Source organism: Leishmania mexicana, chromosome 26, assembly GCF_000234665.1.
Source record: "Leishmania mexicana MHOM/GT/2001/U1103 complete genome, chromosome 26".
NCBI classification, from domain to species: Eukaryota; Euglenozoa; class Kinetoplastea; order Trypanosomatida; family Trypanosomatidae; genus Leishmania; species Leishmania mexicana.
Window position 1 is genome coordinate 948,585 of NC_018330.1, and position 13,867 is coordinate 962,451.

The 13,867-nt window shown below is 60.3% G+C and overlaps 4 protein-coding genes and 1 pseudogene across 4 annotated transcripts, besides 1 other annotated feature; all 5 read left to right on the plus strand.

Annotated features, from left to right (window-relative positions):
- The first annotated feature begins 1,550 nt into the window (after window positions 1–1,550).
- LMXM_26_2495 lies at window positions 1,551–2,779 on the plus strand (annotated as a pseudogene).
- Window positions 1,551–2,779: a sequence feature.
- Window positions 2,780–3,586: 807 nt separating this feature from the next.
- On the plus strand, window positions 3,587–4,018 carry LMXM_26_2500 (conserved hypothetical protein; the record flags this gene model as incomplete). The annotated part of the gene is made up of 1 exon (XM_003876504.1): window positions 3,587–4,018. The coding sequence occupies one exon, from the start codon at window positions 3,587–3,589 to the stop codon at window positions 4,016–4,018; it is 432 nt and encodes a 143-aa protein (XP_003876553.1).
- Window positions 4,019–5,187: 1,169 nt separating this feature from the next.
- Window positions 5,188–6,645, plus strand: LMXM_26_2510 (putative protein kinase; the record flags this gene model as incomplete). The annotated part of the gene is made up of 1 exon (XM_003876505.1): window positions 5,188–6,645. One exon carries the CDS (start codon window positions 5,188–5,190, stop codon window positions 6,643–6,645), a length of 1,458 nt encoding a protein of 485 aa, XP_003876554.1.
- A 1,669-nt stretch (window positions 6,646–8,314) lies between these two features.
- On the plus strand, window positions 8,315–9,784 carry LMXM_26_2520 (conserved hypothetical protein; the record flags this gene model as incomplete). The annotated part of the gene is made up of 1 exon (XM_003876506.1): window positions 8,315–9,784. The coding sequence occupies one exon, from the start codon at window positions 8,315–8,317 to the stop codon at window positions 9,782–9,784; it is 1,470 nt and encodes a 489-aa protein (XP_003876555.1).
- A 1,219-nt stretch (window positions 9,785–11,003) lies between these two features.
- LMXM_26_2530 (putative serine/threonine protein phosphatase) lies at window positions 11,004–12,515 on the plus strand (the record flags this gene model as incomplete). The annotated part of the gene is made up of 1 exon (XM_003876507.1): window positions 11,004–12,515. The coding sequence occupies one exon, from the start codon at window positions 11,004–11,006 to the stop codon at window positions 12,513–12,515; it is 1,512 nt and encodes a 503-aa protein (XP_003876556.1).
- Between the last annotated feature and the right edge of the window lie 1,352 nt (window positions 12,516–13,867).

The following is a 13,867-nucleotide window of genomic DNA, read 5'->3' on the forward strand; positions in this document are numbered from 1 at the left end:
ACCTCATCGTCACTGGTGCTCGTCTCTCGCTCCCTTTTTGTGTTTCATTGGCGCTCATTCGATGCGCATCTCTCGCTTCACGTACGCCATGCCGGTGGATGGGCAGCGGCGCTCTGACGGCTGATGACCACACTGTATCTTGTTTGCTGTCAACGCGCAAGTGATCGTGCGAGATGCGCAATGTTTGAAGGGATGACAGCGCTGAAACGGGCGCCTTCTCGCTCGCGGCGGCGACTCTCATCCTCTTTGCTACCACCTTGCCTCTACGAAGACGTGAACGAAACCGCCGCGTGTCTCTCCAAGAACACCACCCCCACCCCACCCCTCCCTTGGTCCTTACCTTTCCTCGTTGCCACTCCGTCGTGGAGTGCGTTGTAGCTGCGCCTGCATCGTACGCACGTACCCGTTCTGGTACCGCTGCTGGAAGGGAATGCATGGCAATGGAAACATCTGCTCCTTGCCATGTCCTTGACGGAGATGCGACGCCGCGGCGGACAGGACAGGGAGGCGCTCGTTGACGGATGTGTTCATTGGTGCCATGCTACCCTGCCATCCCGCCCTCCCGTGCCCAGAGACACGCATGCATGAAGGCCTCTCCTCTGCCACCACCCTGCCTTCACCTCGGTACCTCACTCAACGCTTCTGCACTTCCGTCCCTGATTCCTTCTTTCACCGTTGTGGTTGAGTGCTACACCGCACATCTGTATCTCTCCCTCGCCCATCGTGCCTCAACTCTGCTCCTCTTAGCGAACAGACGGCGCTCGACACCACCTTGGCGTGTCTGCGTGCGCATGTAGAGCGTAGGCAGGAGAAGTGGGACGAGCTGACTGATAGCGTGCCCTGATGTGGGCGTTTACGAGCGCTGGGTGAGCGCGAGTGTATTTCTGGCTTCTTGCGACTTGCAGCTTCGATACCGGCGCGCGCTGCGAAGAGCCCCGCCGTTTTAGCCTCCCTCACCCACGCATGTGCACCGCCTCACCAATGCGATTGTTGAATGTGCGTTTCTCTCTCGCATTACATTGTCCGCTCTGCTCGTGTCTGCGGCGGGCTGTTGCTGCCACGATGGAGTAGGTCTTACAGCCTCCGTGTCTCTGCAGCATGCAGCATCCATCGCTGACACACACACACACATACACACGCGCACACAGACACAGTTGTACGCGCTTTGTCCCGTGCTCAGTAATAGCGCTATTGTTGTCCTCGCAGCATGCTCAGCGTATTCGTGGCCCCGATGCCCGCCTCCCAACGACACCCTCCCACCTCGATGCGTCATCTCGCAAGCCACATTGATGTCTGACATTCTTCCTCTCGTGTCGACGACCGCTATGTTTGGCGCGGCGCTTGATTGGACCCTCGGGGGCGGCGACCTCAACGATTCGGTCACTGTTTGCGTAGGCGCCTCCTACATGGGAGGATGGAAGGGGCACCGTCTGTGCGGTAGGGGGACGCTGGCATGCGCCACCGGCAGCTCGACGGGTGCCTTCGCGTTTAGCGTGCTTCCGGGAGAACTGCGCCTTCGCTGCCGATGGCTCGCTGGCGTCGGGAGCTGACGCAAGCAGCACCCAAGCTTCCACGTCGCCGGACGAGGTCTGCAGCACAGATGTGTCCTTCAAACGCGGCTTGGCGGGACTGAGTCCCGCACGCCTACGCGAAAATGCGCTGGCGCGATGGCAACCCCCTACGGCGGCTTCGACGAGGGCGGCTTTGGCGCTGGGTGCTGCAAGGTGTGCACTACCTCTACTACACCACGCTGGCTGGGCGGACTCACCTGCAGCCGTTCTTTCAGGGCCAAGCGTGCGGCGAAGGGTTTCTCCCCGACTCCAAGGAGAGCTGCGTCGGTGGCGGCGAGGCCCACGAAGCTACCGTGACGGCCGCGAGCTTGTGCGATGGCCACACATTGGCGGCGGGCGACGCCTCGAAAGTGGAGGAGGGGCTGAGGGCAGCGAAGGGGCATATGAGCACCGAACGCGGTGGCGCCAGCGCACGCATTGCTGTTGCAGGATCGCCCATCAACTGCCGTGCTCACCTCGGCTGAACAGTCGGAACCGTTCCCGGCTGGCACTGCTCTGGCGTCAGTAACGTTTTCCTTCCAAGGGGCTGGAGGCAGTGCTGTCGCTGCAGTGTCGACCGTCTCTGCCTTCGACAAGGGTAACAAGCCCTATGGACGGTGAGCTCGACTGAGGGCACGCTCGTTCCGTTTGCACCGGAGTGTGGTTCACAAAAGTTGACGAAGCCGTCATTAACCGCAGCGCGTGGCTTAGGTGTGATGACGGAGGAGACACAGAACACGAATGATGCGATCAGTGAGGTGTCGGCTGTGGGCAGTGCTGAGCTGAGCACTGGCTTTCGCCCAGCTTTCATGGCGCCCCTGCAGTCTAGCGCCGAAGGCGACAGCTGCCTCGGCTGGCTGCAGAAGCGCTTCATCGGCTGCAAGAAGCTCAGCTTTGTGTTGAGTTGGAGGAACCGCTACTTCATGCTGGCGAGTGGCAACGGCAGCATGTACATGCGGTACTACGAGGACAAGCTGTGCCAGAAGCCCATCGACGTCATCCGGCCTGGCCCGGCAGACACGTGCGTTTGTCTACCACGACCGGCGTGAGGAGTGCACGCTGCTGCTACGCGCCTACAAGGCGGCCAGACACGACCGATGCGCTGGCGCGCTGCGCACGGTTTTTCGAATTGTGAACCGCGAGACAGAGGTTTCTCGATGGTCCTGGCGCAGTGCGAGCCAGAGATGAGTGGCGCGTAGGTTCTGCTCACCCTTCTCGTTCCGCCACTTTGGCCGCTCTCCGCCTGAGCCGCTGTTCACTCGCTCGCACGGTCTGCGCTGTTTCTGTGCCGCACTCGTGTGATTGGGTGGAGACCTGGAAGGGTGAGGAGGGGAAGGGGGACGTCGCGATGTCAAGGCTCTTTCCGAATGTCGGAACTACACGAAGATGGCCACAATTCGCTGTGAGTGGCTGGCTGCCGGTGTGTGTGTGTGTGCCTATGTGTGTCAGCGAAGCGCAAGGTAGTGTCCTCTTCACCCTCCCCTGTTCAAAGAGCTCTGCCCGCTCCTTCATCTCTCCTCTGCATGGTGTGTGCGTCCTATACAAGGAGTCTCACCCAAACAGCAAATTCAACCCGATCGACAACAGTCGGAGCATCGATGTCCCCTTCCCCCTTTCTCCGGGAAGGGCAGACTGTTACGGCGCGGCGTGAGAGGTCGTGCGTTTTTCCTCATGACTTGGGAGGAGGGGGTGGTCTCTGCGTGTTGTGAGAGACATTCCACTTTGAAACTCGGCAGTTCGTTAACTCGCTTCTGAGCATTGACTGTCGGTGTGCAAGACTCGCTCTGCATGTGTGTGCTACACCGAGCATCCTTTCTCGTCCTCTCCTTCTCTTCTCTCTCGCCCTTCTTCCTCCGTCGATGGGTGACGCAGTGTGAGGTCCTGTGGTGTTGTTCCGTGTTTTTGGTGGTTCTGAGACACACCTGCGGCAGCTTCTCCAGCGGACACCTCCTCCCCCATTCACCGTTCTGCTGCCTCCTCAGCTACCGTGTGTGCACGTGTGCTTGCTTTTCGGTATTGTTTTCAGCTCTTTGCCGATGTGTGCCGCGCGCGAAGACTCGGCGCCGTGCGCCGTTCCGTCCAAGCTTTGGCGCGAATGCCTGAAGCAGTATGACTATGGACCAGACAGGCCGAAGGGCGCCTGCGAGGCGCACCGCACGAAGTTCTACGACTGTGTCAAGGACTGGACGGCGCGGACGCAGCACAAGTCGTACTCCCACACACAGTTCGAACTCCCCAAGTCGTGCGGTCACGAGGCGGAAAAACTGCACCAGTGCATGATGATGAACATGTTTGAGGTGAGCCACTGCCAACGAGATATGGCGGTGCTAAAGCGGTGCGCGGCGCGTGCCGACCCGGAGGTGCGCAAGTACCTGCAAGACGATGAGGCGATCGCGGGTCTCGATAACGACATTGAGGAGGCTACTGGACTGAAGCGCCTCTGGTACAAGGCGATTGGTAAGCTCTAGTAGCCCTCTCGCCGCGACTACGGCGAGGCGATGTGTAAGGAGTTGATTGGCATGTGCGCGTGGGCGTCAGGGCCGCAGGAGAGGAACGCAACGATGTGCCGTGTTTCGCCTGCGGCTATCGTTGTTGTCATCACATGAAAATAGAAGAACCAGGACGTAAAGGTGGTTGGCCATATTGCTGTGCGGGCTGCTTTCCTTTCTCTGTTTTCTGCCTACCGCCGATCCAAAGGGACGGCATCACGGCGGAAGGGCACGTGAAGGGAAGCACAGTATGTGAAGCGGTGCCGTGCGTGAGACACGTGCTCGTACGATGCTGGTCTCTCTTGTAACTTGTCTGCCGTCACCCCCCCCCCCACAACGTTCCTCCCCCGTGATGGATTTCTTGATGTACCTGCCTCCCTTTCTCTCGCCCTCACGCTTTCAAAGCCCTGCTGTTTCATCATCGTCTCTCACGTGGTCTTGTCCCTTCTCCACGCCCCCCCACACACAGCGCAACCTGAACCAAAAGCAAGAAGAGCGACTGGTTTTGACTCCCAAACACCGTCGACACATTCACTGGGCGGCTGCTCTCCTGCTGCAACACACACGCAAGCTCACACTCGCAAAAAGCTGGACGGACACCCGCCGAAGCCTTCCTCTCTTTCTCCCTTCCTTCGCCCACCCAACAGCCACCGTTGTTATTCAACACCCACAGGCCCTTATTTCTGACAGACACACCCTCACGCACCACCACACACAGGGCCATCGCCCGCACACATACCGCGAAGCGATCCGCTGGGCCAACGAGCAACCGCAGTGCGACACCGTCAGCACAGGCACGCCGCCTGTGGTAGAGGTACCGAGACACGTTACGCACCCATTCGCCTCTTTGCTTGTCAGTCAGCTGAGCGCGCATACGCGTACAACTCCGCGCGCTGATTGACACCCGTGCGCGTGTGCGGGGCTCAGTTGTTGTTTTTATTTTTATCCCCCCCCCTTCGGTGCGCCCAGTCTTTGCTTCCACCCTTTGTTTGTGGACTCGTTTCCGACTTCTGCTATTCTCCTCTCTCTTCCAGTGTCTTAGGCGGATAGGCACACGCACCGTCCCTCCCCAGTAGCCCCCCCCCCCCCCCCCAGCTCCCGTCCTTCTGCCGTGCCCCCGATCCTCTCACTACTTGTGTGCGAAAACCATGGAGTCCAGTAGGAGCACCGGCGATCTTCTAACACCCGGTGCATTGTGGCAGGATGACAGCAACGTCTTTGTATGCAGCGGCCGTCGCTGTAGACGCCGCTTCAACCGACTCTTCTGCCCCAAGCACCACTGTCGATGGTGCGGCCGTGTGTACTGCGACGCCTGCGCGCCGAAGCAGACGATATACAAGCGTCAGTTGCTGCGCAAGTGCAACCGCTGTCGACTGCCGGTCGTCTTCCGGCACTCGTGGAACGGACGCACGGGAACGATGGACTGCACCCCGTTCGCGTGTATCATTTCCTACCTGACACCGCGCAGCATCACGGCGCTTCTGCAGAGCTGCCACACGATGATGTCCGAGTTTCCTGTGTGCGGCTACCCATTCTACGATTCTATTCAGCAGCGCTTCCCCTCCTTCTACCCCGGCGCGCAGATCGGCCGCGGTACCTTCGGCACGGTGTTCAAGTGCGAGGACCGCTCCGCAGCAGATCACAAGCGTGCCATTCTCAAGTGCATCAGCAAAGCCACGAACTTGACGTACACGCGGTGGATGGGCGCCCTCACGGAGCTGCGTATACTGGAGTCGGTGAACCACCCCAACGTGGCGCACCTTCTCGGTGCCTTCCAGACACGCGAGGACTTGGTAATTGTGATGGAGGCGGGCGAGGGCGGAACGGCACGTCGGGCGGCTGCGTGCGTGCGCGAGTACGGCCAAGCCGCCGAGGAGGCATTCACGGCGAACACTATTGAGGGTGTCGCCGCAGGCCTGGACTACCTCTACCGAGAGAAACACATCATCCATCGCGACATCAAGCTGGACAACATAGTCTTGTCGGCGGACTACAGCACCCCGATGATCATTGACTTTGGCCTTGCCGAGTTTGTCGTCAACGAGGAGGAGCAATGGTACGTTGTGGGCGGGACACGCAACTACGCCGCGCCAGAGAGCATCGCTGCGGTAGCTAGCGGGCACGTTGATATGAAGGAGGCCGGGATCACGATGCACAAGGGCGACCTCTTCAGTCTCGGCGTTGTTGCTTACTACCTTCTTTCGGGCCACCGGCCGTTTCACAGCAGAAGCTTCGACAAGATGCACGAGGAGATGCGGCGCGGTGTCGCCTGCACTGGCCCGCTCTGGGACGGTGTCTCCAGCGACGCGCGGGAGCTTGTGCAGGCGCTCCTGTCTTACGACCCGGCGCAACGGCCTGACTACGCCGCCATCAAAGAGAACCCCTTCATCATGGCGCGCACCGCGGGCGTGAAGTCGATTCAGATGCAGCGGAACGCGCGGCTGCTCTTGGAGGAGGAGGAGACCCACGCCGAGTGGGTGACGCTCGAGCCGTCGGACCTGCAGGAGGCGGGGGACGAGGGGGAGAGTGAGGTGCTGCTACCGCTGTCGACTCCCCAGCGGTGGTACCACGCCTACCTGCCTCGCTTCTCGCTGCTCCGCTTGTGAACGATGTTCGCCTTGCGTTTCTTTCGTTTTTTTTCCCTTGAGCTTCCGTTGCGGTGGTTGCGGTGCTGCAATCATCCCGTCCCACTTCTGTCTTGGATGCTTTCTATTACTTGAAGACATGTCAACGGAAGCTGTGGTCTTGCTAGGCGCGCACAGAAGCGTTTTGTGTGGGTGCGTCTTCAGGCCTGAGAGGCTGCCAGGAGGCAAGGAGATGGGAGTTGGGCTCACGGATGACGCCGACTCTTCTCCATGGCTAGCTTGGTGGTGGTGATGGTGGTGGAAGGGAGAGGGCACACCCTTCTATGCCGGAATCAGTATCTTCGTGGACGGTTTCAAAAGGCGGGTGATGGCGACTCCAGTGCCACCTCTTATGTTTCTCTCGGCCGTGCACGGAGACATTCGCGCCCTACTCGCATGACATGATTCTCCGGCGTATTATCATACAAGTCTGCCGCTGAGACCCTCATCGGCGCCAGTCAGTTGGCTTCGCCTACTCCGCTCTCTTCTTTCTCTGCTCCTTTTTTCCATGCACGTCCGCCCTTCCCCATTTTGCGCGCGCTCGGTGGGGATAGGTGGTGCGATGTGGTGACACGTGCTTTGCGCTCTGCCTCTTCGCTGCTCTACTTCATCGTGTTCGCTGCTGCGGCAGGGATCACATCTCGGCGAGGTGCACATCTCTCTCTCTCCATCGCCGGCCCTCTCCCGAGCAGCAACTGGAAAACGCCGACCCGCGCTCAACAGCGGAAGTGATTCGTAACGTGTATCTTCATCGACCCACGTACGCATACATACCCAGGCAGTCGATTCCTTCTCTGACTGTATCCCTCCCCCCTGCACATACGTCGGTTGGGAGCCGACGAGAGCGTTGCGGTGCCGCTTGACACACTCATAGGCACAGGCACTGTACCTGAGGAAGAGACCCGGAAAGGTACAGGCACCAGCGTTCTCACTGTGTCCTTCTCGAGCGATCGCTGCCACCTTTATGAGCTGAGCGGCGCAGACGCACAGACACTCACGCACACCCACACATCTCCATAAAGACACACCCCACACATCGAGACCTCGTCACACCCCGCGAACACGCACGCGCGCACGCACAGCGGGCGATAGGCGTACACAGTCACAAAGATAAGCTCATTGTGCTCCCTGTGCGAGTCGTGCGCACGCCAGCACATCGCCTGGATACACTAACCTGCAGACGTACTCAAAGCTGCGTCAAACACAGACAAACGCCCACACACAGCCTCACAGAACTCCTTTCCGTCTCCTCGCCGCATCTCTCTCTCCCCTTCTCCCTCGCCGTGCTGCTGTGTGTCTGCACACCTTTTTGCCATCTCGCGCACTGCGGCCACGTATTGATTGGCGGTGTGTGTAGAGCAGCTCTCTGCCTCCCCCCAATCGCTCTCGCGCGGTTCACGTCGTTTTTATTTTCGTCTGTGCGGGTGTGTGGTCTCGCTTGCTTTCGCTTGAGTGGCTCACGCCCCCCCCCTATACAGGCACACTCGCTCCTTCCCACTTCACGCACATAGGCACGTGCCCCTGCCAGCGCTCGTCTACCTCAGCCGCCCACTCGGTCTGTCGCAGACAAGCACCAGCATTGTGTGCTGACTTCAGTCGTGCCTCCCACAAACATACTCTTGTGGGTGACACACACGCATACACACGCATCATGGAGGCCGTGCAGATTGCCAAGAGCATCCTGGCTGCCGATGGGCAGCCGTTTGTGATCCTGTCACTCGCCCAGGGGTTTGGGCCCGTGACGCCCGAGACACCGGTGCCAGTGGCACGTCGCAGCTACATGCGTCTCGCTGGGATCATCCACCCAGACCGCCTTCAGGGTAGCTTCGACAAGGCCACGGAGGCGTTCCAGTGCCTGGTGAGTGCCTTTGAGTGCTTCGCAGATCCCAAGGCGCGCAAGGAGGCCGCCGCCGCTGCACAGAAAAAGTCGACAGCGGAGACCCGGGCGCCCACCGCAGCAGGCGGCAGGAAGGCCAAGGCCGCGCCGCCGTCTTCCCCCAAGTCGCGCCCGTCGGCATCGAAGCAGATGAAGAAGGCCAATTCAAAGGCCAGTGCGGCACCGGCTGTGAGGAAGTCAAGAGTGACTGCCGAGGGCGAGGAGGAGAGCGAGAGCGAGAGCGAGACCGAGGAGGATGACGCCTCGGAGGCCTCGGCGGCGGACGAGAAGGCGTGGGAAGCATTGGCCGCCGCCAATACAGAGCCGGAAGTGTCGACGAACCGCACGCCGATCGGGCAGCCGAGACTGGGTGGACTCCACCAGCCGACCACGGTGGGGTGCCCCAAATGCCGCTCCCTCTGGGAGCCTGATTCGCGGCCCCAGTACTCGCTCTTCATGGGTCATTGGGGTAAGAAGGTGCACTGTCAACTGTGTCTCTTCCAGTTTGGCTGTGCCACAGCGTTGCACGGCTGCCCACACTGCAGCGCGCCGTTCGACTACGATGCCTCCATGTACGATACTGTGCAAACGTGCCAGCGGTGCAAAAGGCAGTTCGGCTTCCCCTACTACCCCGTCAGTCAGCACCTGATCGACCAGATAGCGCTGGCGGAGTGGCGAGAGCGCATGGAGCGGCAGAAAGCGAGTGAGCGAGAGGCCCGGGCGAGGGCGCGTCACGGCGGCGGCGGCAGAGATGAGGCGGCCGCCGCCGAGGAGGAGATGCAGCTTCTGGTTGGCACCTGCATCATGGAGGAGGAGTGCCCCCTGTGCCACAAGCGCGTCAAGAGCAAGCACCGCGCGCACGTGGAGGGGTGCATGGGCACAACACCAGGGGGGCTGGTTGCATCGACTGGGAGGGCTACCAGGAAGACGACAGGAGCTGCGCCACCGCGCGACAAGGTTGCCAAGGCACAGACGTCCCGGGCTGCCAAGACGACCCCGAAGCCAAAGCGCAAGACGGCAACACCGGAGGTCGTCAAGAGGTCAGCCGTGCTGCGGACGCCGCGCAACAAGGCCTCGAAACCCGCCCCCGCCAAAGGGAAGAAGACGTCGGCGCCGCAGAAGCGCAAGCGGCAACGCAGCGACTCGGACTTCTCGGAGGAGGAGGACTCTCTCTCTGGCTCGGAGGGGGACGCGATCACCTCCGAATCGTCCTTCTCCGAAAGCGACTACGACGACAGTGACTAGCGGCGTGGCAGACGAGAGAGGCGAGGGGGGGGCTGGATATAGGCACCTCCTCCTTTCCCGGGCCTCTCTTGCAGTGCAGTCTCATGATGGGCGGACGTGCACGCATATGCGTTGATGGGCTTTTCGGTGTTCGCTTCTTCATTCTTTTGCATCGCCAAGAGAGCGCGAGAGACCGCAGTGCGGGGTACCAGTATCTAGCGCCAAATCTTTGTGTGAAAGCGAAGCAGCCTGCTGTGTACCCTGGTATACGGCTGGCGGACTCGTGGTGTCGCCGGGACATGCCTGGGCTGACGCTGTGCCGGAGAGACGTGCGGTCATGATGATCACGTTTGTGCCGGATCACTACGAAACGTACCGACGAGTCAACAACTATGCGCATGCACCAGCTGCCTTTCTACCCTTGCTGTGTTACGGGGCTATCGAGCGTAATCCTGGACGTGGCCTGCGCACTGTATGCAAGTGGCATTGCTGCAGTGTGCTGAACGACGCCAAAGGGTGTTGACCAGTCCTGCTGTTTGGCGTAGTCGTGGCTGAACAGGGGTAAGGTGAGTCGTGGCTGTGTCGGCGTATACTCGTGGACTTGCTTGCCGTGAAATGCGGACAGGTGAACGAAAAACAGAAGCACGTACTCCATGCTCCTTCTCCTTCACCCCCCCCGTTGATCCTCTGCCCTCTGTGCCCCTCCGCTCCCCTCTCTCCCAAGCAACCACACAGCCGCCATCGTAACCTTCCTCCCCCACTGGGCCGTCCTCACGCTCCACCTACCGAACTTTTCTGTCCGCTAGCCACCACGTACTCACCAGACCCTACGGTAGTGTCGACCCTGTGAGGAAGGAGGTGGGGAGTCTCTCTTGCTCATGTCTACGGCCCCCTGTTGGCGCGGTCGTCATACCCTCTGCTGCCTCTGCTGCTGAGTTTGCCCTCTTTGCGTGCTGGCGTCAGATTTCGTGCTTGCATCTGCTCAGTAACGCCTTCTGCCCTGGACTCATAATCGATCGTGCATCGTGCACAGACACGCACACGGAGCTCAAAATCGGCGAGAGACGGGCCCCACATTCGACGTTACCACCACAGAAGCGTGATGCCACTCACTGTGCAAGCTGCTGATGTCAAGGCCAGTGCCCAGGGGGTCTCCATCGGCATCGAGACCCCCCTCGAGGGGAAGGGGCTAGAAGTCGCTGTCACCGCTGTGCCGAATCACGTTGGCAAGGTGGAGCGCATGCTCCTCACAGACCGGGGGAATCCGTCAGTGCCACCGCCAAATTGGGAGCCACTGAGCAGCTCTGCGCTCTTCGACGAGAGTGGCAAGGTGCGCCCCGATGTGGTGCGCGAGCACCTCAGAAAGGAGGGGTTGCTGCAGGAGGCGGATGCCCTGACGATTATTACCCAGTGTGCCCTGATATGGAAAGACGAGCCCAACGTGCTGCGTCTTGATGGCTCGGTGGCCATCGCTGGCGACATACACGGCCAATTTTTCGATTTACTGAACCTTCTCTCCATTGGCGGCGACCCGTCCCAGCAGAAGTACATCTTCCTGGGCGACTATGTCGACCGCGGGTGCTTCGGCATGGAGGTGATCCTGCTACTCATGTGCTACAAGATCTGCTACCCGAAAACAATGATCATGCTGCGCGGCAACCACGAAAGCCGACACCTCACGGCGTACTTCAACTTCAAACGCGAGGTGCTGTACAAGTACTCCATCGCCGTGTACAACGCCATGATGTCCGCCTTCGATTGCCTGCCGCTTGCATGCATCCTCAACAATCGATTCCTCTGCGTCCACGGGGGCTTGTCGCCGGAGCTGAAGCGGATCTCCGACATTGGCGCCATTCACCGCTTCCGCGAGCCGCCGTCGTCGGGACCGATGTGCGACCTACTCTGGGCAGACCCGCTGGACGAGAAAGAGGAGGACCCTGCGGCGGCGCCGCTGTTCGTGCCCAACACAACCCGCGGCTGCTCTTACGTCTACAGCAACGCTGCCACCTGTAACTTCTTGAAGGAGAACGACCTCATCACAATCATCCGTGGCCACGAGGCCCAGAACGAGGGCTACCACTTGTACAAGAAGACAAGGAAGGGGTTTCCCGCGGTGATTTGCATCTTTTCCGCGCCGAACTACTGCGACACGTACGACAACCGGGCCGCCGTCGTCATGCTGAACCGCAACGTTATGAGCATCCGCCAGTTCAACAGCAGCCTTCACCCCTACTACCTGCCCAACTTCATGAACGCCTTCACTTGGTCGCTGCCCTTCGTGGAGGAGAAGTTGCTCGACTTTGGGATGACCATCCTGCACCCTATTGACGGAAGTGAGGATCATCTGTTTGTGGACGGGGCGGAGGCGGCGGGAGTAGCAACGACGGCCGCACCGACACCGGCGGCAAACACAGACGGCAGCGACGGGAGCGTCCTGGAGCAGCGAGGTGAGAACATTCGCGAGAAGATACTGGCGATGGGGAGGCTCTCCCGCATGTTCCACACCTTGTGCGAAGGAAACGAGAACAGTCTTACACCCAAGGAACTGGCAGGCGGCATACTACCGCAGGGCGGGCTGCCGTGTGGCCCCAGCAGTGTCCAAGCAGGCATTCGCGGCGTCCAGCAATCAAGGAAGACGGACTCCGTCAATGGGCGCCGGCAGGATTCTCCGATCGAGAGCGACTTGGAGCCGCAGCCACGTGCAACGACCCCAGTTCTCAGTGCCACGCCCTCTAGCACCGGCAGCAGGTGAGCCGGACATGGGTGTCTTGACCAGTGCGGTTCGGATCCAACAGATACACGGACATATAGACCCAGCCGACGCGTGCGTGTGCGCGTGTGGTAACGTGCACAGGTGGGGCTACGCGCTGGTTCGTGGTGAGCTGCTTCTCAACCTGTTCTTCGTTCACCCTTCTTTACAGACAAGCTCCATGTGATGCTCGCTGTCTCTCTTCATATAAATCTTGATTGTTGTTCCAGCTTCACTTTCCTTATCACCTCTGCTGCATGTGGCATCACCCAGGCGCGGCCATGTGGGTGTGCATGCACGACTTTAACGCATACGCGGGTGTGCGTGATGGGTACGCTTGTGTGCGACGACGGACGCCGCTGTTCCCCGCACTGACACCGCCCTGTGGTCTCATCAGCCCGCGTACGCCTCCCATTTTTTCCCTTTTTTCCCTTTTCGCTTCGTTTTCATCTCTGTGTGTGTGTGTGTACTGTGCGGTTGCCTCCTCCCTTTCTCCTCTGCCGGTGGTGCCCTTGATTTCTCTGGAATGCATCGAGTTGATGACCGCTACGGTGGTTCGCACGTTCGTGCGTGTGCGGACGGGTCTGGCCCTGCCCACTCTCTGATGGATGGGCAAAGCTGATCGGCCCGCAGGTGGAAGTCGAGGGCAGTGAGTGTTGGCCCTTGGAGTCAGCTGTTTGCGCGCGTGTTTATGAGTGCGGAGGGATTCCTTTCTCTGTTCTTCTTTCCACTGCCTGCTGTGCCTTCACGACGGGCAGAGGTGAGGGAAGAGGCGACACACTTCTCAGTGCGCGGTGGTATCTCAGGGTCCAGTACCACCACCCTAGGTGTTGAGGTCAAACACCCCCACCCGCCCCTCTGACCCTGCCAAATGCCGAGCCACCTCTGGTGATGACAAGGTCAAGTACCAGTGTCATGGGGCAGTGAGAGCGATGTATCACTACTGATGCCGGCGGTCCGTTCCTGGGTGGCGCTGTGTCGGAGCGACCCGCGACCGTGAGCGTGCTTGTGCCATCCATGTGATGGGCGAAGTGCCAGAGTGACTCGACGGTACCTCACCCCCGGCCCTCGCGCTGCCCACTCGTGTGGGGAGTGTCCGGGGCACCGCGAGGGGGATGGACCAGGTGTCGACTGGCACAGTGGGAGCGGCTGTGAGGCGAGCTGCGCGGCAGAGACCGTGCTCGGGTGACTGGGTCGGCTCATTGCTGTCACGCCGTCCTCTGCAGCTTCGCGCCACGCGCTGGGACATGTGACCGGCCGGTTGGCGTGAACTCATGCCTTATTGGAGGATGGTCGCGTTGCAGAAGGAGCCCGATGCTTGATCTTCTGCTCTTCCGCCGCGCTCTTCCATGCAT